Source organism: Manacus candei, unplaced genomic scaffold (assembly GCF_025592945.1).
Source record: "Manacus candei isolate 608988 ecotype Guabito, Panama unplaced genomic scaffold, ASM2559294v1 h1tg000046l, whole genome shotgun sequence".
Taxonomy (NCBI): Eukaryota; Metazoa; Chordata; class Aves; order Passeriformes; family Pipridae; genus Manacus; species Manacus candei.
This window is the reverse complement of record NW_026138094.1, coordinates 1,453,280-1,475,550: the sequence shown is the minus strand read 5'-3', so window position 1 is coordinate 1,475,550 and position 22,271 is coordinate 1,453,280. Positions and strand designations below refer to the sequence as shown.

Genomic DNA, 22,271 nt, shown 5'->3' with positions numbered 1-22,271 from the left:
CCTAGCACTGGGAAATTGCTTTGCAGCAGTAACAGCTCATGGAGTGCATGTTCCTGCTGTGCTGCAGAGGAAGGGGCCATAAACCAGCTCCTACCATGTCCACCAGGCAACCTTAGTGCCCCTTGTACAATGCTAAGACTCTGACAGGAATTGTAGAGCTGCAGAACTACCGTGGAATTGATGGATTTTATAAAATGTGTGTAGGTCAGTACCACCACACTGAGGTGTTTTCCCAGTGGGGGAAGCCAATCCAAGCAGTAATTCAGGCAAATCTCCTTCCTGAAGGAGTAGGCAGAGGTGGATACAGTAAGACTGCTTCCTACTGCAGGCAGGATATAAAAAGAGTCAACTTAGGACACTCCTTTCTTTTAATTTCCAGCTCTCACCCTTCCCACAGCATTGACATCCTCCATCCTCTGATGTGCCACGGAAGACCTTTGCCTCCAGGAGGAAATCTGTACCCGTTCAAGGTGCTTTCAAATTAGAACCGACACAAACTGGTGCAGGGTGGTGGCACTGATAAGGGAACCTTATCCTGTCCTCAGGAAGCAGCTCCAACCTGACTGTGCTGCTGGTGGGGGGGGGCAGCCATGCTGCTGGTGGATGCAAGTGCCATGGAAAGGAATACAAGAGCTCCAGCAGGGCAGGAGGACTTGTGAGAATGCTTAACTGGGACTTGGGACAAGGGGGACTCCATTCTTTTTGCCTGGGAACGTTTGGATGGTGGCCATAGACCTCAAAGATCATGTCCTTTTTCATGAAAGGCCAGCTTCCCAGCTCCCTGCCGTGTGTCCCTTCCCTGGAAGGAAGGGAAACACGTGCTCTGGAAGGTTTTAGGGAACCAGTTCTGCTGTGTGGTCTGTGTGACTATGCTGGGAGGAACAGGGCCACAGGCTTTGTATAAATACTAGTGGGTGACCTCTGAAGGTCTCTAGTTCAACCTCACTCACAGCAGGACTGTCACCAACTGCAAGACACCACCCCAAGGTGATGCTTTGTGGGACAAAATCGCTGGGTGGGGACAGGTCTGAACACCAACCCACAAGCCCTTGTGGCACCCAGAGCTGTCAGAGAACGTGCACGGGAGACTTGGCCAACCTCAGATCTGCCTTGGATATCTTCCACCACAATGTTCACCCTCCTGATCCATGACGTGGTCCAAATTCAAGTGGAGGGATTCCAAGGCTGTCAGGGAGACATGAGACACAGGAGTTCCATGGAAAAATGTATTTCATGTTAATTAGACTTCTGATGCCAGGGATTAAGGAGAAAGCTGCTCTCTAAGCTGCAGCCAGGGATGAAAGTGCTAATTACCATCCAGTGCATCATTAGCAAGCCCCAGCAAAGCCCAGAGAAGTTCAACTTGCTGATAGTTGCATCAAACTGGCAGGAATGGCTGTTATCTGTGGAGACAGGGTTCCCCAGGCTGGGACAGTAAAATCCCTACTGAGTTGCATCCCAAAGGCTAATACACTTCCTGACACTCATGCCGGGGCAGAAGAGCTCTGTCGGGTGAGGGAGGCCCTCAGGGATGAGGCTGGAGAGGCAGTTTGGGAGCTGGCAAACCCATTGGGTCTTTAGTGGGGAGGCAACATCTGTAACACAGGTGCAAGATGGGAGGTGATGTCTTCTCCCTCTCCTCCATTCTCCCAGGGCATCAGAGTACCTGCTTAGACTCTCCCATGCTCCTTCCCCATGTCCTTCTGCTCCTGCAGCTGTTGCAGAGTTGGGATTAGGGCAGCATGGAAGGGACACTTCGGGTCTGTGGACAGGAGAGAGGGGCTGGACCTGCAGCCCCTCATCCAAGCTGGGCAATCCCAGCAAGGGGCAAGGGAAGGAAGAGGGAACAGCCCCATTCCCACGTCAGGGTGTCCCCTTTCCCACGCAGGCACAGGTCTTAGAGCCCACAGGATCAGACATGGAGTCTCAGGGCAGGATAGAGATATTTGGGAAGGCAATGGGACATCTGGGTTTCTGTCCCCTGGGTCTCTGACAGCACATGGAAACCCACAACAGCCCTGGCAGGAGCTGGAAGTCCTTTTGGGCCTGGGAGCAGAGACTATCAAGCAGCCCGCACGCAAGATGATCTTCCTGGATCATGCTTCAGAAGGTCCAGGCCATGTCCAGAGACTTGTTCCTCTCTTGCTTGATGGCTCTTGGAAAGGGCAGTGGGCTGAACACTCAACACAATTTCTAGACAAGTATTTCCTCAAAGTGTAGCTGAAACCCCTCCTGTTTCAGTTCCCACTGGGATGACATGTGGCTCCTGCAGAGCTCTGCCTCCATCTCCTGGCAGCCCTTTCAGTTCACCCTGACTTGTCTCCATCATAAGATACGAAACCTATTGGTCAGTGTAGTGGGCAGCAACATCTTCCTTTTTGCTCAAAATGTTTAACTAACTTACAGAGCTGGAAAAATGGATCCTTCTTGCCAATATATCCATAGCCAAACCAGCACAGCCACAGCACCATAAACCTCTCTGCTCACCAAGGTGGAACTGATCAGAGTGGGTCACTTCATCCTTCCTCCTGTTCTTCCTTTCAAGCTGCTCCATCATGAATCATTCGGCTTTGGCAAAGATTCCTGGGCAAGGATTCAAGCATCAGGATGGGACACAGGGTGAGTTCCATCACAACAAAGCCCCAGCTCAACTCCCGCTGCAGCATTCCCCATGTCCGGGAACAGGACAGAGGGGTGATGGGGACAGCCAGTGGGGCAGGGTGACCTGGGCACAAGCACCACATCTGTCCCACTGGCTCCGATGGGTCAGGCAGAAATCTTCCTGCTCAATCCCAAAAATCACCTCCCTGCCCAGGCATGTCCCCACGCCTTCCCCACCTCAATTCCCAGCACTGACAGAGGTGGCTGATCCAACACTTTTTGGCTGCTTGTGCAAGAGGTGCTGGGTGCTGCTCCCCTCGCCCCCACCTCCCGCAGGTGACCTGGATCGGGTGACTCATCCCTAATCAGGGGATCCATCACTCCCAAGGGTGTGAAGCAGAGGCTGCCCAGGGAAGAGGGCAGGGTGCTGAGGTGGGAGTATTGCCCTGAGCAGGAGGCTGTGAGCTGCTGGTGAGCAGCACCCAGACCTGTTCCCTGGAAACTGGGATGAAGCTTTACCACCTGCAGAAAAACCCAGAAGATTTTAAAAAAGGGGGAAACCCCCCAAACCCTAGTTATAATAATGACCTCAAGCTTTCTGTAGGAGCTTCTCTTAGATGCAGATGGGTGAGGGGTAAATCCAGCAACTTTTCCACATTTACCAGCCCATGGCCCCATCAGCCCCCCAGGGAAGGGGTGCCACCATCCCACCCCACTTCCATCACTGCTGGGGACAGATGAGGGAACCAGAGCAGCCCTGTGAGTTTCCCAGTGTCCTTGCACACAAACCCTGTGTTGCTGGGCACCTCCTTTGGAGAAGGAAGGGAACTCCCCCCCCTCCCTTTCATCTTTGGCAAGAAGGCATCTCCCCAAAAGATATTTGTGATGCTCATCTGAACAGCCCAAAACCCACTGCACCTCGATCTTTTCCCCAGGCAAACTCCACACATTGGTTTAACAAAGCCAGTGCAGGGGTCATTCCACTGCTACCTCTTCCACCTCCAGGGAGTTCAATGAGGGATGGATCGTCTAAGCACTCATCCCACATACCACCTCACATGGTTGCATTTTCCACATCTAGATTAATCTCAGCCTGCTAATTACCAGTCACTGCCTCAGTTATCCCTCTCCCATGCTGGAGGGAGAGGTATTTCCACCTTTCCAAGCGGTCCAAAGCCTGTGTGTTTGTGAGAACACCCCTGAGGTGGTGAAGTCCACGTCTCCTTCTGCTCTGCAGAGGCTCTCAGAGTCAGAGCTGGTGCCACATTCCCAGCAGACAGCCCCACAGCACATCTCTGCCCACACATTCCTCAGCCATGGCACCCTTGCCACCCTTTACTTTTTTTAAACCACCTCTGTGGTGGGATTCAGTGTTCAGACTGAGTAGCACCAGTTTGGCACTTGAGGGGAAATGTCAAAGTCTTTGCCCAAAAATGCCTTTATTTACTGCTGGACATCAGTGAAAACTCATTTTTATATTCCTCTGCAAAGGGTGTCAGAAGCTCAGCTCTCCAGGGCACCCAGCCAGCCCATCCACAGGGATGCGGAAAGAAATACCCAGGGGATGGCTGTAACTGTGCCAGTTCTGGAGAGAAGTCCCCAAACATGGATCAGGAAAGTGTTTCTGCCACACTGGTCCTTCTTGGCACCAATGCAACCTGCTGCAGCCAACCAAACTGCCACAGAACAAGAGCAAACCCCAAAAGCTTGAATTTCACAATCTCCACACTGTGGCCAAGTTAGTAACTTGAGCATCTTCTGCATAACAAGGCTGGGAGCACCTCTAGAGCTGTGGGTCTCTGATGATCCCCCTTGCCAGTCACTCTGTCACCTTGCCCAGGGATTGACAGGTCAGCCAGGACCTTCCCAAGAAACTTGTCCGGGTGGATGGAGTCAGGAGCAGGGTCAAGCAGGAGGCTGTGCAGCCACAAGCTGTGCCAGGTGATCTCAGCTGCCAGGTGATTTCACCGGGCAGTGCAGCTGAGGGCTTTGAGCCCTCTGCTCTCTCACAGCAGGCTCCCAAGGAGCCTGGGAGTCCCAGGGTCTTCGTGCCATAAGGAACAGCTGAACTTTTCACCGCTCTGCAGGAAAAGTCAAGGAAAAGAAGGCAAACCTCTCCCAGTACTTTGCCAGCCTTGCCTACCCCGGGCTCAGCAGGAGCACCGGAGGGGGCCGATCCGCTGTGGGTAAGGCTGGATAATCCAGCCGCCTTTGGAGGCGGGCACTCTAAAAACACTGGGAGAAACACAGCCGTGATTCCACACTGGGCGGGCAGGCAGCATCCCGAGGCAATATCCTGGAACACAACGGAGCTCTGCACAGCACCCATCCCTAGGGATCGGCCGCGGCAGAGGTAGGCTCGGCTTGGGGAAAGGGGTGTGGGTGTTCCTGCAGCCACTTCTGGTATGGTCCCCATTCCCGAGGGATGCTGAGCAGCCCTTTCCTAGCGGGAAAGTGAGTTGGTCAAGTCTGGCTTCCCAAGCAGCATCCCTCTGCCCACCGTTCCCTCCAGCTGGCTCCTGGGACAGGCACCCTGCTGCCAGGGACAGGCAGTTCCTCTGTCCCCTCCGCGCTATTCCTGTTTCCTTGGACGATGAGGAGTTAAGTCCGTCGGGGCTCAGCGAGGAGCAGCTCGATGAGGCGCAGCCCGTGTTTGTGCTGTGATTCACCAGCGCCCCGAGCACAGCAACTGCGAACGGGAGCCAGGCTGTAGGATAAAGGGCTGAACCAGGGAGGGAGGAGCATGGGGAAGACAGCAGGGACGGAGAACAGGCAGAAGAGAGACCCAGTGGTGTTTGCATGTCTTGCTGTCCCACACTGGGGACAACCTGAGGATTGCAGCAGATGCCCTGGTGACTCCAACCCAGCTTTGCTCTGGGATGTACCCCGAGGAGATGGAGGGCTCCAGTGGGAGATGCCTGAGTATGGCCCGTGTGGGGCTGCAGTGTCCCAGGCACTGGGGATGCACACACAGCTGTGCCTGGCACAAGAAGAGCGCTGGCAAGGGGGCAGGAGGGGGTTCTGTGGAGAAGGCTGGGTGTGGTGGAACTGTGGAGGTGATTTTTGCTCCACTGTCTCTCTGGTGTCAATTCCCAGCCCTCCCAGGCAGGAGGATGACGCTGTGGAATGGCTCCTACCCCTTCTACCCCGGTGCCAATGCTCGTTTCCCCTTTGACACCACCCGGGCTGTCATCATCACCATCTTCCTCTCCATGTTGGCCACTTTCATCATCATCCTACCAGGAATCAGAGGCAGGGGGGTAAGTGGAGAAGCAGGGGAAGTACAGACCTCTGGTCTCTGAACTGTGTATCCAACATTCCTCCTCCTTCCCAGCCTTGAAAAGAGCTTTGGGGAGCAAACATGCCCACAGTTTATGGGCAAGGCTCTGGGATTTCTAGCAAGACAGAGGGGTAAGCACCAGCCCATCCCAGCATGGACCCCATGCTACAGACATCACTCCACCATCCCAAATTTCTGAGGCAGCTAGATTTGAGCTTGGCTTGATTTCTCTATGAGCAAGGCCAAGTGATTTCACAGGGGTGGAAAAGCAGGGTGAGGCTCAAAGGTCTCACTCCACCTTCCCTGAAATCTCAATAAAAGAAAGAGGTGTGCACTGGGCATGTCCCAGCACTGCTCACTGGGCTCTGTGCAGGGTTGTGGTGGGTGCCACCAGCCACATGTTCCCCACCTGCCTACAAAGCACATGGTGTGACTCCCTAAGGGAGGGATGGGCCTGTTCCTCACCATCTGGTGTTTCTAAATGACATGTTTGGTGCTGAGGTCCCCATGGCAAAATCTGACTGAGATCTGTCCCCTTGCTCTGCTCACCCCTGGCAGCGACTCTTCTGGTTCCTGCGGCTGGTGACGGGACTCTTCGTGGGAGCAGTGCTCCTCAGTGAGTAGTGGGGTTCTGGGGGGGAAGATCAAGGATGCCCAAGGCATGGAGGAGAAAAGCGAGGGAGCATGAATAGAGCAGCCAAGCACCAAGTCCAGCCTGTAGGATGAGTTCATGGGGAAGACCCACACCCATCTTGTGTCTGGGACCTGGCTCCAGCCACCAGGAGAAGGTGCAAGTCTCCTCTCTGAAGACTGGTGGTCATATCCAGGGCAGTCACCAAAATCCCACCACCAAGTTCCAGGCAGACAAATTGGAAGGTGCTTAGATGAGGACCAGTGCCCAGACAGCGCTGACACATCAGCCTCAAGAGTTAGGGACTGCACTGGAGCTGGGGAGAAACCAACCCAATATGAGTCAGGGCTGATACTGGGGAAGGACATACAGGACTTTCCTCCTTGTGGCTCACAGCCCAGTCCTTGCCCTTGGGACGAGGCAGGTGATGCCCAGGCCATGGTGACCAGGCAGGTGCTTCCAGCACTAGATGTCTTGGTGCCAGGCCATAACTAACCTCTGAATTCTCCACAGCCATACAGTTCACCAGGGACTGGGAGACTGGCTGGGTGCAGGCAAACACCTCCTACAAGTCCTTCAGCCGTGCCGTGGTGAATGTGGACATCGGGCTGCACATCGGCCTGGAGGGGGTGAATATCACACTCAAGGGTGAGTGCACATCACAGCAGGAGGGGACTGGGGGCAAGTTTGGCAGCCATGCACGTAGATACTGGGGCTGTGGGCCCTGCAGCCCCCACACCAGCAAGTCTTGGAGCTGCCTCCAAGGCTTCTTATTCTTCATCATCTGGCAGGAAACCCAGTGAAGCAGATCAATGAGACCATCAACTACAACGAGCACTTTCCCTGGAGCTTCGATTCAAACTATGACCGCAGCTACAGCGAGGGGCTGGAGAAGGGGCTGCCCAGCCCCATCCTCTACATGGCAGAGAAGTTCAGCTCGCAGAGCCCCTGCGCCGTGCACAGGCAGTACCGCATCTCCGGCCACTACGCCTCGGCCACGCTCTGGTGAGTTACAGACAGAGAAGTCAGCCCTGTCTCTGCTCTGGAAAGAACCAGGCAGAGCAGAGGGAATCTGATGGAGCCACCCCCTTCCCTGTAAGGCCTTGCCAAAGCCTTGGCTTTCTGCAGGATCGGGGATGCTCATGCTTCCTGGCCTGTCATGGAATCATAGAACAATAGAATCATAGAATCACAGAAATGTTGGGCTGGAAGGGATCTTAGAGCTCATCTCATTCCACCTCCTGCCATGGACAGGGACACCTTCCACTATCCCAGGTTGCTCCAAGCCTCATCCAACCTGGCTTTGAACACTTCCAGGGACAGGAAAGCCACAGCTTCTCTGGACAATCTCTGCCAGGGCTTCACCACCCTCACATCCAACAATTGCCTCCCAGTATCCCATCTAACCCTGCACACTGACAGTGAGAAGCCATTCCCCCTTGGCCTGTCCCTCAGGCCCTTGTCCAAATTCCCTCTCCAGCTCTCTTGGAGCCCCTTTAGACACTGGAAGGGATTCTAAGGTCTCCCTGGAGCCTTGTCTTCTCCAGCTGAATACCCCCATCTCTCCCAGCCTGGCTCCAGAGCAGAGGGGCAGCTTTTACCCATCTCTCTGGAGTCCTTTTCTGTGTCCTCTGTCATGATGTACAAAATTATGATCAGAGAAAAATTATTCTTCATTTAAGGGAAAACAGATGCAGCTGTGAGGCTTATAGTTCAGGATCCTCTCCCAAGGACTAAGATAAGGAGCCCCAGTAAGACCAGCTGTGAAGGGCTTCCTCTTGCATGCCAAGAGGGCATGAGACTTGCCTGTGGGAAGCAGGAGGGACCATCATGAGGGTGCTCAGAGGCTGTCCTGTGGTCCAAAGCTGAGAGCCCTTGTGTGTTTTGTGATTGTGGAGTCTTGTAGCACCCCCATGTGCCTCAGAGGTGGTGAGAAAGAGTGAGGAAAGAGTGAGCCTTGCAATTCTTCCTATGGGGAAGGGCTCCAGTTCCCTGTCTACATCTCCTGTTTTATTTTCAGGAAGAATTAATATCCCTGCCCCAACATTCCTGTTATTGAGGAGGAGTATTTCAAGGAAGGAATGCTGATGAAAATTTGTTTTTCATTATTATTCTTGGAATAAGAAAAACTGAGCTGTTAGGCTCAGCTCCCCAGTGGGCTAAACCCAAACCTCACACACAGGGCAGGGCTGGAAGCTGGGTTCACTCCAGGTGCTGAATCAGGTGGGCATGGCTTAAGGTGCAGTTCTCCAGACAAAGGTGTCCCTTGGTGCCACTGTCCCTCTGAACAGGTAAGAACTGCCTGGGGGTGGCCAGCTGTGGATGATCACAAGAATCAAAAAAAAAAAAGTTAATTTGGAGGGATGTCCAGAGATTTCTACTCCAGTCCCACACCCAGAGCAGAGCTGATGTCAAAGCCGTATCAAGGTGCTTGGGGCTTTGCGAAGTTTAACACTGAATGTTCCCAGGTGTAGAGATCCCTCTCCACCACTGCTGGACCTGTCCCACAACTCCACCACTCATGTAGTTACAGAATTGTTTGGGTTGTAAGGGGTGTCCTCTGATCAGCCTGTCCAGCCCACCTGCCGAAGCAAGGCCAGCTAGAGCAGGTTGCCCGGTGCTGTGTCCCTCCCTTGGGAAGTGGAGAGGAGGCCCTGAGTGGATTCTCCAAACATTCATTCCAGGATGCTTCCTACTTGGTTTTATGGTCCTTTCACAGGTTGGCTTTCTGCACGTGGTTCATTTCCATCTTGCTGTTCTCCATGTCCGTCCTGCTCCACGGTGGTTACATGCTTTTGCTCACTGCTGCACTGATCCTCTTCTCACTGCTCTTCTTCTTCACTGCGAGGAACACCCCCAAGTGCCCCATCCAGTTTGGCCCAGTTTCCTTGAAAACAGACTATGGTGAATCCTTCTGGCTGACATTAGTGACAGGTGAGTGCTCAGCTTGCTCCAGGGGCTTTTCTTCTCCATCCCTGCAGTGATGTTTCAACAGGACTTCACCCCTTCTGTCTCCATGTCTGGTCACAGAAAATTACTTTTTTCTTTTTTTAAGGGCATAAAAGATTTTTTTCCCCCAAGGTTGGGGGGAAAAGAGATGAGCAGTCAAGAGATATGAATGGCTGGAGTTATCTGCTGGAGGTGTGCCCAGAGGAGAGCGTGACAGTCAGGAATTGTAGAGTCAGGGAAAGACCTGGCCTGGAAGGACCCTCAGGGGTCCCTCTCCCACAACAGGGATAACCTCAAAGCCACATCAGCCTTATTCAATCTGTTGGTGGATGTCCCCACAGACAGAGATTCCCTCTGCTTTCAGAACCTGCCCCACAGCAGTCCCACTCATGGGGAGCAATTATTTCCTTTCATCAAACCAGAATTTCCCATGTTACAACACCTCCAAGGACAGATGGCAACTAAGTTCCCCTGGACACTCCTCTTTTTCAGGCTAAACAAGCCCAGCTCCTCCAGCCTTTCCCCAGCTCCAGCCCTAACTCTCTGCCCCAATTCACTGACCCCCCTTTTTTTACGGGAGAGCCCAGACTGATGTCAGAATCCAGATGTGGAAAGGGAAATAACACCTTCCCTAGACCTTCCAGGTGATGCCACATGTCGCCATCCTCTGTCTGGATCTGGATGGAGCTGGGACACACTGGGAGGAGGTGTTAATGTGTCCCTGTGCTGTGCATGGCAGGGCTGCTGTGCCTGCTGCTGGGTTTGGGCGTCATCATCCTGAACTCCATGGAGCCAGAGAAGCTGAAGCTCATCTTTAACCTGGACAAGAAAAAGGGAGCAGAGGAGGTGTGGGACAAGCCCTGCCTGCTGGCTGAGCCCAGCTGCTCCGTGCAGGACGTGTGGATGGTCCCACCAGCCGAGCTCTCCGAGGTGACAGCCACCCAGCTGTGAACCACGGGGGAGGCAGGGCAAGGCCTGAGGACACTGCTCCTGAATTCACCAAATCCAGCAGGAGCCCAGGTGGGAAGAGACACGACAAGTGCCGTGTGATGAGAACGTCCAAATCTGGAAAGATGTCTCAAATAAAAAAGTTTGTCCTTTTCTTTTTTTTCCCCCCTGTTGTTTTACTCAGCAGCAGCTGGAAGAAATTTTGTCGTGAGGAGAACCCATGCCCCAACCTTGGCTGTCCAATTCCAGGCACTGGGCTACTAACCTTCCCCTTAGTCCATCCCAACAAAGCCTGAGTCCTTCCCAGGGTACAGAGATCAAACCATAACTGGGGAGAAACCAAGTAACTGCAGACTCACTTATATGAACCAAAGGAGAAGTAGAGCCCCTGCAACAGTACCTCCACCCTGAAGACCCCCAAGAAATCCCATCTGCCCAAGGATGGTCTCCCTGTCAGCGGCCAGGAAGTACAGGTGGAACTGTGCTCACCAGGGTGCCTTGTATCCAGCGTCTCCTCTTGGGGTGAAGGGCAGGATGGCAAGGAGGACCATGATTTAGCAGGATGCTGGAGGTCTCAGATCAGGTGGGAGGGAGGGAGAGGAGAAGGTGGGAACAGAGGTGCTGCAGTGCCTCGGAGATCAGCTGTAACCGACCGGCGACAGGGGAGCAGCACCTCTGGTCTGGGAGGCCTGTGTTCCTGCTGCTCAGCTGTGGAAACACTCATGTCATGGGGCATGAGACACTGGAATTCTGCACACCCAAGGTGGATGCAGTCACCCAGTCCTGGCTGCTGGCACCTTGCCCACGCAGGGAGGGAGGGAACACACTGCAGGTTTGCACTCCTTTTCCCCTGTGCAGATTTCACAACTTCTTTTTTTTCCTCTTTTGTGCTCACTTATTTTCCCTGTATCTCAGTAAAATAAGTTGGACCTGGCCTTTCACTTGTCTTTTGATAGAGGTGTCCCTCTGAGGGCTGAAGGCAGCCACAGGGAGGGGAGAAGGAAAAGGCAGAGCCCTTTTGTGGTCCTGTATGGGGCATCCAACTACAGCCGGTTGGTTCAGGGCAATAAAGTCCAATCAATATGCCCTAAATAGGGTATCAGGACATCCCCAGGCAAACAAGCGGGGGGGATATGGAGGGACTTTAGCTCCTGGAGTGACCCCAGGCATGTGGAAGGTTTGATGGGAGTGATGTCTAGCCCAGCAGAGGAGTTTGCAGAGGGATCATCATGGGGCAGGGCCTCTGGGGAGGAGGTGCTCAGCCATGACACATCCCACTGCGGATGGAAGAGCCTTCAACGAGAACCAAGAGAACTCAAAACTCTTTGGAGCTGAACTGCTTAGGCTTGGGAGACCTCAGGGCAGGATGTTCACAATGGTTTCTACCAGGAGATGCTTCAGCCTGCAGATGGACTAGATCCAAGGCACAACAAACCCCTTTAATTTATTCAATAGAAATTCAGCCCTCATAAATCTCACCTCTCATACCCTTGTATGTCTGATGCAACAGCACAAACCTTTCCTTCTGGTGAGGATGCTCTTGAGGAGGAATCATGCCCAAAAGTAGGAGATTAAGGTTGGAGAGAGCCAGGCAGAAAGGATGGGGAACCCTTCAGCCTCCTGTGCTTACAGTCATGGGATCTGTCCCACACCAGCCCCAGCTATTTGTGGTTGGCTGTAGCATCTTCCCATCGATGCCTTCATGCCTGACGTTTGGATGCAAGAAATTCTCAAGAAAGGATCCTCCTTTGCCTTAGGGAGTTTTGTTGGTTTAATCTTATGGCTTTTGTTCCACCACCCAGGTAGATAAAATCCTTTTGAGGTTCTCCTACACCCTCACAACATACTGCTCCTCAGGACAAAGGTTTCTCAGTGGCTTCCCTTGAAACGTGCCAGTGAGACTTGTCCTTCCTTTGGGGCATCCTCTCCGTGGGAAGGCTGCTGCTGCTGGTGGCTCTCCAGAAGTCACCTTCAGATGTGCCCCACAACCCCTCTTAAGAAACCAGCCCCCAAGTGCCCACAGTGTTTCAAATGAGAGGGTTTTTAATAAAGTTTTATTGAAAATAATTCTCGTACATAACAAATCACATTAGTGCAACACAAATATCGTGTGACAGAAATAAGTAACTTAACAGCAAGGGTCTTAACAACCCTCAGAGCATCTCCAGGGCCTCCTCTGGCCTGGCTCCAGCAGCTCCATGTTCTGATGTTGGGCTCCAGAGCTGGAGGCAGCTCTGCAGGTGGGGTCTCACCTGAGCGAGGCAGAGGGGGAGAATCTCCCCCTGTCCTGCTGCCCAGACAGCCCAGGTATGCTCCAGCTGGACAGGGGTAGCTTCATTCTTCCCTCTCCCTCCTTTCCTTAGGCATCTTTTTGGCCCACACCTGACTACAAGTCTTGTCTATTAAAGCCCAAATCTGAAAGTGAAAATAATCCCACCATCACATTTTCCCCAGCAAACTCCATTGTACATTTACTCAGTCATTATTACTGGAGCAGATTTTTTTATTCCAGCTCCTGCAACATCCAGCCTGCGGAGCCTGGATCTGGGCCTGGTTTTCCTGGCTTCACCTCAAGTTCTACACTAAATGTCAGTGTTTGGGGAAGAAAGGAGCAAATTTAATCCCTGGAGTCGTGGGTGTTGTGGGTGCTCCCCATGAGGAATGTCACCTGTCAGCTCAGATTTTCACTTTCAGTGGGAACCAGCCATTGGAGATTTCTGCTCCACATTGTGCCAGGGCATGGAGCAGGAAGGGATTTTCTCCTGGCACAGAGACCCCCAGGCGAGTGCAGCTCAACTCTCTAGAGCTGTGAGCTGCTCTGATTACAACTTGCCAGCAAAGCTTGCCCTTTTCCAGAGGGCACTGTCAGGGAGATAGTCTGTGCAGGTACTTCCCAGCACGGACCTGTCCGAATGTGGCCTTCAAAGGCAGTTGAACAGGGTAATGCGCCTGTGGGGACATCAAGAAGGGTTTGTGTTCTGCCCTTTCGGGCTCACCTTCAGGGAAGGAGTGGGGAAAACTTTCTTCTAGAGGCTGTTGGTTTCGGAGGGCTGAGGAGGAGCCAGTGCCTTGTTCACAAAATAGGAGTTGACATACACTTCAGCCATTTCCTGGTGCTCCTCAGCTTTGTCCTCGCGGAGATCGAAGAAGGTTTTCAGCAAGTCCAAGTTGAGGTGGTGCAGTGCCACAACGGTGATCCCAGCCACAAAACAGAGCAAGCCTGGAAACAAACGTGCTCTCTGGGAGGGTTCCTGTGCACACCAGCACAGTTCCCAGCCCATATCCCTCCTCTGAGGGTTCCCTGCCAGGGGACAGTGCCTTTGCTTATGGAAGATGGCCTTCCACTGTACGAGGGGGCTTCAGCTGCACTGAGTATCTTAAAACCCAGGTAAGTGATCCCCATCTCCTTGCATCTCAGGAACTAAAAGTCCCTTCACTGCCCTTGAGATGGGGATGGTGCTCCCCCTTCTGCCACTCCTGTCCACACCTCTGGCCAGGATCTGCTTTGCCAAGGCACAGGCTGGGGCTCCAGGGGACTGCACTTTCCACCTGGGATGAAAACACTGGGACTCTTTCACACCCAGAGGGACAAGGTGGTGCACCCTGGGGCACCGTGGTGTCCTTACCAACCACTAGGGTGAGCCAGAAGGATCCCCCATAGGCTACATGCAGGGTTGCAGCTCCAATCTGGATCAGGCACATTGGGGAGTTCCTCACAGTGGAGAACGAGAGCAGTGAGAAGGTCATGAAGGCCCCTGTGACCAGGAGCATGTAGCCTCCATAGACAAGGGCAGGCATGGAGAAGAGAATGTTGGAGATGATCCACGTGCAAAAGGCCACCCTGGAGACAAGAGGAGACCAACAGATGAGTCGTGTGAGTGTCATGGACTAAGGTGATCTATGTGAGGATTTCCATGTGGGAAGAGAATCTGGGCTCCAGGGTGCATTGTGCAAGGTGGAGAAGCTCTGTGGGCAGGCAGGAGTGATGCCTAATCCTCAGGCTGAGCCAACAGATGTGCAGAGCTCACACTGCTACACCCAGAAGGCAGAAACATGTATTTTCTCTTCGCATTGCTCAGCCCACAGGCAGTACCAGCCTGAAGGAGGCCATGGCAGCCCATTTGGTGTATCTGAACCATCTCAGCTCCCTGCTCTTCCACAAATGGGGCCAGAGAGCCACACACAGGACTGAGATAAATGCAGAAGCAGGCAAAAGTCATTGGCAGCAGCTCTGCATTTTGCTGAGGAGTTGGGTGACAGGGGAAGTCCTCAGTTATGGGCCAGGAGCTTTTGCTCCATAGCATCACCAGGCCACTTTCTTAGCTTCTGCATCCCTGCTGTCAAACACAGAGCAGGGAGAACAGTACTGCAATGGCCCTTGACCTCCCCAAGCCATGGTGGAAGGGACCACATCCTGACAGCTGTGGGCCAGCTTTCCCTCATCCCAAGTGAGCAGTGAGCAGTTGGAAGAGTTCTTCATGTGTCTGTGGCCCTCTCTGGGCCACTAACTCCATCCATGGACCTCTGCCATAACTACCACATCACAGCAAGGACCTGCACCACGTCCCTCTCTCCTGTGCCAAGCCCTGGTGGATTTGGCCAGCAGAGAGAACCAGGACCTCCTCTCTGCTCACTCTAAAGTGCCTACAGGGCAACCAGTTTGACTGCAGGCCTTGTAGGGGCCTCTCCACGCACACAGCATTCCTACTAGTAGGATGCAATCCCATCCATCTCAGAGGCCTAGGGAAAAAGCTTCAGAGCCCTTCCTACATCCCTGCCTCTCCTGTGCCTGCACGAGCAGAGGAAGGCTCACCAGAGCGTGGCCGAGGCGTAGTGGCCGGAGATGCGGTACTGCCTGTGCACAGCGCAGGGGCTCTGCGAGCTGAACTTCTCTGCCACGTAGAGGATGGGGCTGGGCAGCCCCTTCTCCAGCCCCTCGCTGTAGCTGCGGTCGTAGTTTGAACTGAAGCTCCAGGGAAAGTGCTCATTGTAGTTGATGGTCTCATTGATCTGCTTCACTGGGTTTCCTGAAGGAGGGAGAAGCCGAGGTCCTGCTGTGTGCCAGCACCTGGGCACTGCCAGCCAGGAGCATGGGCACAGCAAGGTCCCGGGAGCCTCATCACAGACCAAAGGCTCCCACAGGGCAGCTGGGGACTCCTGGTGCCATGGCCACTCCAGAGCTTCAAACGGGGATGTCAGACTCACCCTTGAGTGTGATGTTCACCCCCTCCAGGCCGATGTGCAGCCCGATGTCCACGTTCACCACGGCACGGCTAAAGGACTTGTAGGAGGTGTTTGCCTGCACCCAGCCAGTCTCCCAGTCCCCTGTGAACTGGACAACTGCCAGGAAAAGTAAAGCTTGGGTTAAAGTGGGGCTGGTCTCAGGCTTTGTCATGCTCAAGGGGAGAATCACGGGTGAGCACCAATGGCAGTGTTCCCACCACGGCACTGGAAGGGAGTGTTAGGAGGGCAGGAGACCTGACTCAGCCACCAAGACGTGCCTCAACCAGCTCCCACACCCTGCTGAGCTCAGGTTCTCCCCTTGCTACATATCAGTCCCCTGGATCTGGGAGCAGCAGAGCTCAGATCACCAGGGATGAACGTCATGACCTGATCCCTCCCTGTACATCCTCTCCAGGGCTTCCCTTCCCCACCACAGCAGGCGCTACAGCACCCAGGGACAGGGCTCAGAGGTGAGTCTGGTTATCAGCCACAGGAACAGGGGTGAGTCTCAATCCACATATTAAGCTCCCTAAACTGCACTATTAGTGAATAGTGAAGGTCACTGTCAAAGGGAGGTGACGCAGAGGGGTGGGAAGTGCCATCACAGCTCAGACAGTCATTCCAGCTGGGGGAAAAAGAAAAATTTGCAGTATTTCTGGTATATGTTTTTTGGAACAAGGTATCCTTTTCTGAAGCACTTCTACTTTGCGATGGGCTTCATTTTCCAGCAGGCAAATGGGCTGAAAATGAAGCCAATGATTTGATCTCAGGCTGAACAACAAAACATGCCTGAAAATAAGTTTGGCTGCTGAATCAACTTGTGAGAGCACTGATCCAGTGGCAGCTCCACAGGAATGTTTTCTGGCTGCAGGAGCGAGGGTACCCCGCTGCTGCCAGCAAACTCTGACTCTGGCTCCAGAACAATTCATTCCTCCCGTGTGCCCAAGCAGCACCTCTCTGCATCCTTGTCACGGAGCAGCACTGAATGGTTCTCCAGGGATAAGGCTGGATAAGGCTGTGGAGCCAGCCCTGACCTCTACCATTTTCATCCTGGCACCATGTTCCCAGGAATCTCCCAGCACCTGGACATCTCCAGAGTGGCAACCACATGCCAGGCTGGTCCATGCATCTGGTAGCTGGTCACAGCCTGGCTACCTGCTTCTCGTGCCTGGTTGAATCAGGGGCTGAGTCTTTTGGATTGTACTTCGTCATCCCTCTCTGAGCAGTCCTGTAATCTACCCTGTCCTTCACAGCAGCAGGATTTCTTTGACTTAGGTCAGGGCTGGTTGCTCTCACCACCTGGTGTCTTCTATTCCCTCAGTACCTCTTTTCTTACCCATCCTATTGCCCCGTCCAAGCTGGAAATGCCACTGCCTGGTTTCCAGCATCAGTTATTACAGAAGATTTCCTGGTTGTTACTAAATCAAATCCACTCCATCTCCTCCCACCTTGCCTTTGGGAAAGTCTTTACCCCACCACCACAGCCACTGCCCTGCTTGTGTTTTATTCCAGCCTGCTCCCTCCATGTCTCTGCAAGGCTCCTCACATGCCCAAAATGTGCCTGGCCAGAGCCCTGGGCAGCACAGGAAGGCTCACACAGCGGAGGAAGAGAATAGAAAATTGGTGAGGAGGATTGTAACACTCTCAATCAACTTCCAACTGGAGTGTAGAAAACCCCATAGACCATACTAATCACTGTCTAGCCTTGTGTGTTGTAGAAGTGGAACATCTGTGTTTAGACAGCTCATAGGCACCTATTGAACGGGCTTGAGATCCTGCCCTGCTATGGGAAAGATCAAAGTACATCAGTAAACTACACCTGCACAAATCCCTGGAATACTGAGAGTGAGAACAGCAGGTTTGGTGAGCCTCTAGCATGGACTGAGCCACGCCATACCAGTGTCCCCTCCCTGCCTGTGTGCCACCACCCGGTGCTCTTAGAAGATCCTCCAGTAGAAGAGGTAATGAAAATAAATCTGCTGTTTGCACTTCACCCCTGGTTTTGTGCATGTTCCTGTGTCCTGCCCCTGTTGGGTCACACACACGGTGGGAGGAACACGGGGCTGTGCAGCCCGGTGGAGCTGGGGCTGTTTGAGTTAAAGTCAGCAAAGCTCACAGAAGTAACCATGAGCACCTCCAAGTGCTCTCAGCCCCTGTGCCAGGGATGGAGAAGCCCTTTTAGAAAGCTGTGTGAGTGCTTTGCAGAGCAGGGGTAAGGTAGGCCCTGCAGCCAGTCTCAACCAAACCACGGCTGTGACCCCCAGCTCACATTTCCCAGACACAGACCCTGCCCTGGGGGTTAATCCTGCCCCCAAATCCCCCTTCGAGGACTGCACAGCACTTACCAACGATCACCACTCCCACGAAGAGGCTCAGGAGAACACGGAGAGTCCAGTACAACCTCTGCAGGGAGAGAGGTGGGACATCAGGCAGGGAGGAACAGTCCCAGCTCTCCTCCTGCATCACCCCAAACCACCCGGGAGTGTCCCAACATCCAGAACACAGGGAGCAGCTGCTTATCCCCGGGGTCACGCACCGCCCGTCCACGGATGCCCGGGATGATGAGCAGGAAGCTGCAGGCCAACGTGAGGAAGACCACAATCACTATAATGATGCTGATGTCGAAGCTGGCAGCTTTCCTCTGCTGAGGGTAGAAGGGGTAGATCCCATCAAAGAGAGTCATCCTGCACCTCCGTGAGCCTGTGGGAGAGAGGTGTCACAGTGGGGCCCCTGCACTGCCCTGCCCAGCTGCCCCCAGCCCGTGGTGGCCAACCCCAGCTCAATTAACCAGCTGCAGGAGGTCCTCAGAGCTCCCCGGAGGGACAAGGAAATGTGACGCTGCAAGGAAACAGGCAGGCAAAATTCCCAGCAGAGAATGCACCACCCAAAAGCCCTCGGTGGAGGAGAGGAGGTGCCTGGGGCAGGGCTCCACCAGCCCAAGGAACCAAAAGCCACCGTTCTGCTGCAGTGTGAGGAGCAGCCCAAGGGCAGGAACCTGCTGAGCAGCTCCTGCCCGGACAGAGTTGGGTCTTTCCTTCCAGCAGGTGCAGCCGGGGCTTTCCCCTTTGTGGTGAGCCCTTAGGGGAGGTCCACGAGCCAGTGACTACCACAGAGGAGCTATCCTTCAAAATTACAAGGAACCACTGAGAACACAGATTTCACAGTAGCAAAATTATCCCCAGTCAGAGGCCACCAGTGCCAAGCAGAACAAAGCCCACTACTCCCATTCCTATTCATCTCCTCCAAGAAGCTTTTGCCCAGGAGCTGCTGATTTGGGGAACTGCACTTGGTCCAGGGGGGCCAGAAGCAACCCCTAGTCCTGGGATGTGGGTCCAAGGAGCACACAAACACTGGGAGCACATCTCAAGGCTAAAGGAAAGTGGATTATATATAATAACAAGGCGTGTAATTCCTGCAGATGACTTTGAACATCCTCTGACACTCCAGTTCCAGTAACTACACACCTTCACTCTGTGCCTGGGTTAAATCTTTTCTACCAAAACTGATTACATGCTTAGTCCTCTTATTTTGCTTATTTAATAACCTCTCTGCATGTAACTATCCTGGGAAGTCAGCTAAAGTCAGGGAATGCCAGAACTAATCTGACTCATGACCAAACACCATTTCATTCTGTCCCTGTACAGAGCAGTTGATTTTATTCTTATTTTTTTGCCAAGAGTATTAATCATATTTTTAGGTAATATCCAGCCCAGAGCAGCTCAGCCACAAAAAAGCAAGTCCCAAATCGCTAGAAGTGGGTGGGAATCACAGTAAGTATCATAAAACAGTTTGCCTGAGCAGCTGAATCACTTTTCAATGCATAAAGCAGCATTTGGTTTCAGAATCATTTTCTGTCCAGTAACCCAGGTAATTACAGCAAAGAGTTTAATGGAGACTGAGGTTTTACAAGAGATCTGGACCTGACCTTATCTTGACTCTGCTCCAGACTAACAGAGCTGTCATGTGCTCTTACAAATCTTCCTTAAGGTTATTTTGCTGTAATAGCTTTGGGTTATTTCCCTGGAAAGATTAGCCTGGAGAATGATAGCTTTCAATTGCCATGATTACCTGGCAAGCAGGAGCTGTAGCTGATTCCTGATGCTACTGAAGTCCAGCTGTGGGTCCCAAGCCCAGCAAATGTGCCCACAAAACAGTCGGAGTTGCTGCCAGAGAAGAAATAAATGAGCAGTTAAACCTTGGACAAGTTAAATCTTGATGACTTGAATTCCACTAGTTTCCTTGTATCTTTGCCCAAATTTGCTATGAGATGTGACAAAGGGAAGAAAGATTTTCAAGTCCGTATTTACCGAAACACAACTCTTCACAGCTTAAAACAATTAAAAACCAGAACATAACATGGAAAATGTTGCCTGGTTAAATCTAAATTTATCTCTAAACCAGCACCAAGGGGTGTTTGCATTTCCTCTTCGCTTTGCAATTTCTGGGACTTGTTTTATAGAGATTTTTCTAGGGAAACAACTTTTTTCCTGTCCACCCAATCTTTCTCTCTTGGTTACTCTGCATAGAAGACCAGCTCTTTGGCATTTTTGCAGTTTTCCAGTGGAAAACTGGTGCCTGTAGCTCAGGGCAGGAGAAAGCAAACCTCTAGAACCTTGGAAAGCATCCTCCGTGCTGAAGCCTGGCTGTGGCACTAAAGACCCCTGTTTTCCTCTGTCACAGTGTATGGAGAGAGGAAAGACAGGAGATATCTTTAAGGAAGGATCAGTAATTCAGCAGAAATGGACAACTTATCTCACGTTTAAAATATTCTGGCCTTGCAGGGGAGAAAGACAAAGGAAGCAGAAAGTTTGCCCAAACCCCAGAAGTTTCTCCTTACAGAAACTCTGTTTTCCTGCTCCAGTATGAATTGAGGTAAAAAAAATTTTTGGAAGTGCTCAGCCAAAAACTCCTGCCGGCAGAGCCAGCAGCAATTCGAGCTGGGGTTGCTCAGGGCTGCAGGTCGGCATTTTCCGTAGAAACAAGAGAAATCCTGTCCCCTGGAAACTGAATGATAAGAACTGCAATCCGCGAGGGGGGAAGCGGGGCGAGGGGCGAGACCTCCTTGCACTCTCCTGCCCCTGTAAGAGGGTCAAACCGGGATGGGGGAAACCGAGGGTTGATTCCAGACGGGAAGCATCCCTGTGAGTCGGGACCCCCGGGGTTGGGCGGGCAGTGCCGGGGGCCCCTCGCGGGGCCGCGGCGGGCGGGGGGCGGCCGCCCTTTCCCCCCACCTACCTCCTGCTGCTGCTGCCGGTGCCGCGGGCGGCGGGCGCGGGCGGCTCCGTCCCGCACGGAGCTCTTATAGGCGGCGGCGGCGGGCGCGGGCCGTATGTAACCGGCGGCACGGCCCGCCCCGCAGCACTGCCCGCACAGCGCCCGAGGTGAGCGCCGCGACACGCGTGTCACCGCCTGCGCGGGGACAGGGGCACTGGGGATGGGGGGCACCCGAGTCACCACCTGTGGGGGGACAGGGGGCGTGGGGGATCAGGGACACGCGTGTCACCGCCTGCGAGGGGATCGGTGACGCGTGTCACCCCCTATATAGGGCGGACAGGAGTCCTGGATGTTAGGGACGCCCGCGTCGCCGCCTGCGGAGGCGGGACAGGGGTCTTGGGGGATCAGGACACGCATGTCACCCACGTGAGGACAAGGGTCCTGGGGCATCGGGGACACGCGTGACCCCGCTGGTGAGGGGATTGGGACACGTGTGGCTCCGACTGTAGGGGAAAAGGGGTCCTGGGGGATGGGGGTCACGCGTGTCAGTCCTGCGGGGGGGGGAGGTCGGGACAGGCGTATCGCCGCCTGCGTGGGGAAGGGGTCTTGGGGAATTGGGCACACACGTGTCCCCTCTAGCTTTGAGTAACTGGAGGATGGGGGACATGTGTGCTATCACTTGGATAGAGGCTGGGGATTCAGTGTCGCGCGTGTTCCCACTTGGGGTGAGGGGTCTGAGAGACCGGGACCGTGCGTGTCCCTGCCTGCGTGGGTGGGGTGGGTCCTCGGCATCAGAGCCACGTGTGTTTCCACTTGCGTGGAAGTGGGGGGTCGGGACCGCGCGTGTCCCCCCTGCCCCCGCGCAGGGACCCGGTAGCCGATGCCATGCACGCTGCTGCCTGCGGGGGATTCTGTCCACGCGCGTTGTCACTCGTGGGGGATACAGGGGCGAGTACTACTCCCCTTTTCTCCTGCTGGGAGAAGATGTTGGGATGGGGTCGTATAGAAGAGGTCGGGCCACACAGCCGTGTCCCGAGGACGGGGGGCTCTGGGTGCTGTGTGAGGACGGACGGGATGGGGCCATGCGTGTCCTCACCTGCAGGGTGCGATGGAGCCACGCAAGTCCCTGCGACGAGGGAGCGGGGCACGGGACACGGCGGTTTGGGGCGGTGCGTGTCCCTGCGTGGGCACAGGACACCGCGGGGACAGCCGGGGACCCCTTATGTTCCACCGGGGATGGAGTCCCTGCTGTGCTCTGGTGGCACTGAGGCAGCTGGTCCCAGGGGTGTCCCTATGTGGGAAAGCTGGGGAAACCGCTGGCTCCTGTGTGCAGGCTGGGATATTCTGGGTGAGATCCAACGCTGGGGAGATAGAACCTGTTCTGAAACCCAGCTGGCTGGTGTGGGAAGGTGGCAGCCCCCCAGT

At 53.9% G+C, this 22,271-nt stretch overlaps 2 protein-coding genes across 2 annotated transcripts; one reads left to right on the top strand and one right to left on the bottom strand.

Annotated features, from left to right (window-relative positions):
* The first annotated feature begins 4,882 nt into the window (after nucleotides 1-4,882).
* Nucleotides 4,883-10,412, top strand: LOC127475086 (dual oxidase maturation factor 1-like). Its single transcript, XM_051796501.1, has 7 exons — nucleotides 4,883-4,954; nucleotides 5,698-5,861; nucleotides 6,440-6,497; nucleotides 7,026-7,160; nucleotides 7,304-7,517; nucleotides 9,232-9,446; nucleotides 10,201-10,412. The coding sequence occupies exons 2-7, from the start codon at nucleotides 5,715-5,717 to the stop codon at nucleotides 10,410-10,412; spliced, it is 981 nt and encodes a 326-aa protein (XP_051652461.1). The 5' UTR covers nucleotides 4,883-4,954; nucleotides 5,698-5,714.
* Nucleotides 10,413-13,281: 2,869 nt separating this feature from the next.
* DUOXA2 (dual oxidase maturation factor 2) lies at nucleotides 13,282-18,315 on the bottom strand. The gene is made up of 6 exons (XM_051796508.1): nucleotides 18,169-18,315; nucleotides 17,978-18,035; nucleotides 15,615-15,749; nucleotides 15,223-15,436; nucleotides 14,036-14,250; nucleotides 13,282-13,629 (listed from the first exon to the last, which is right to left on the bottom strand). Exons 1-6 carry the CDS (start codon nucleotides 18,313-18,315, stop codon nucleotides 13,436-13,438), a joined length of 963 nt encoding a protein of 320 aa, XP_051652468.1. The 3' UTR covers nucleotides 13,282-13,435.
* Between the last annotated feature and the right edge of the window lie 3,956 nt (nucleotides 18,316-22,271).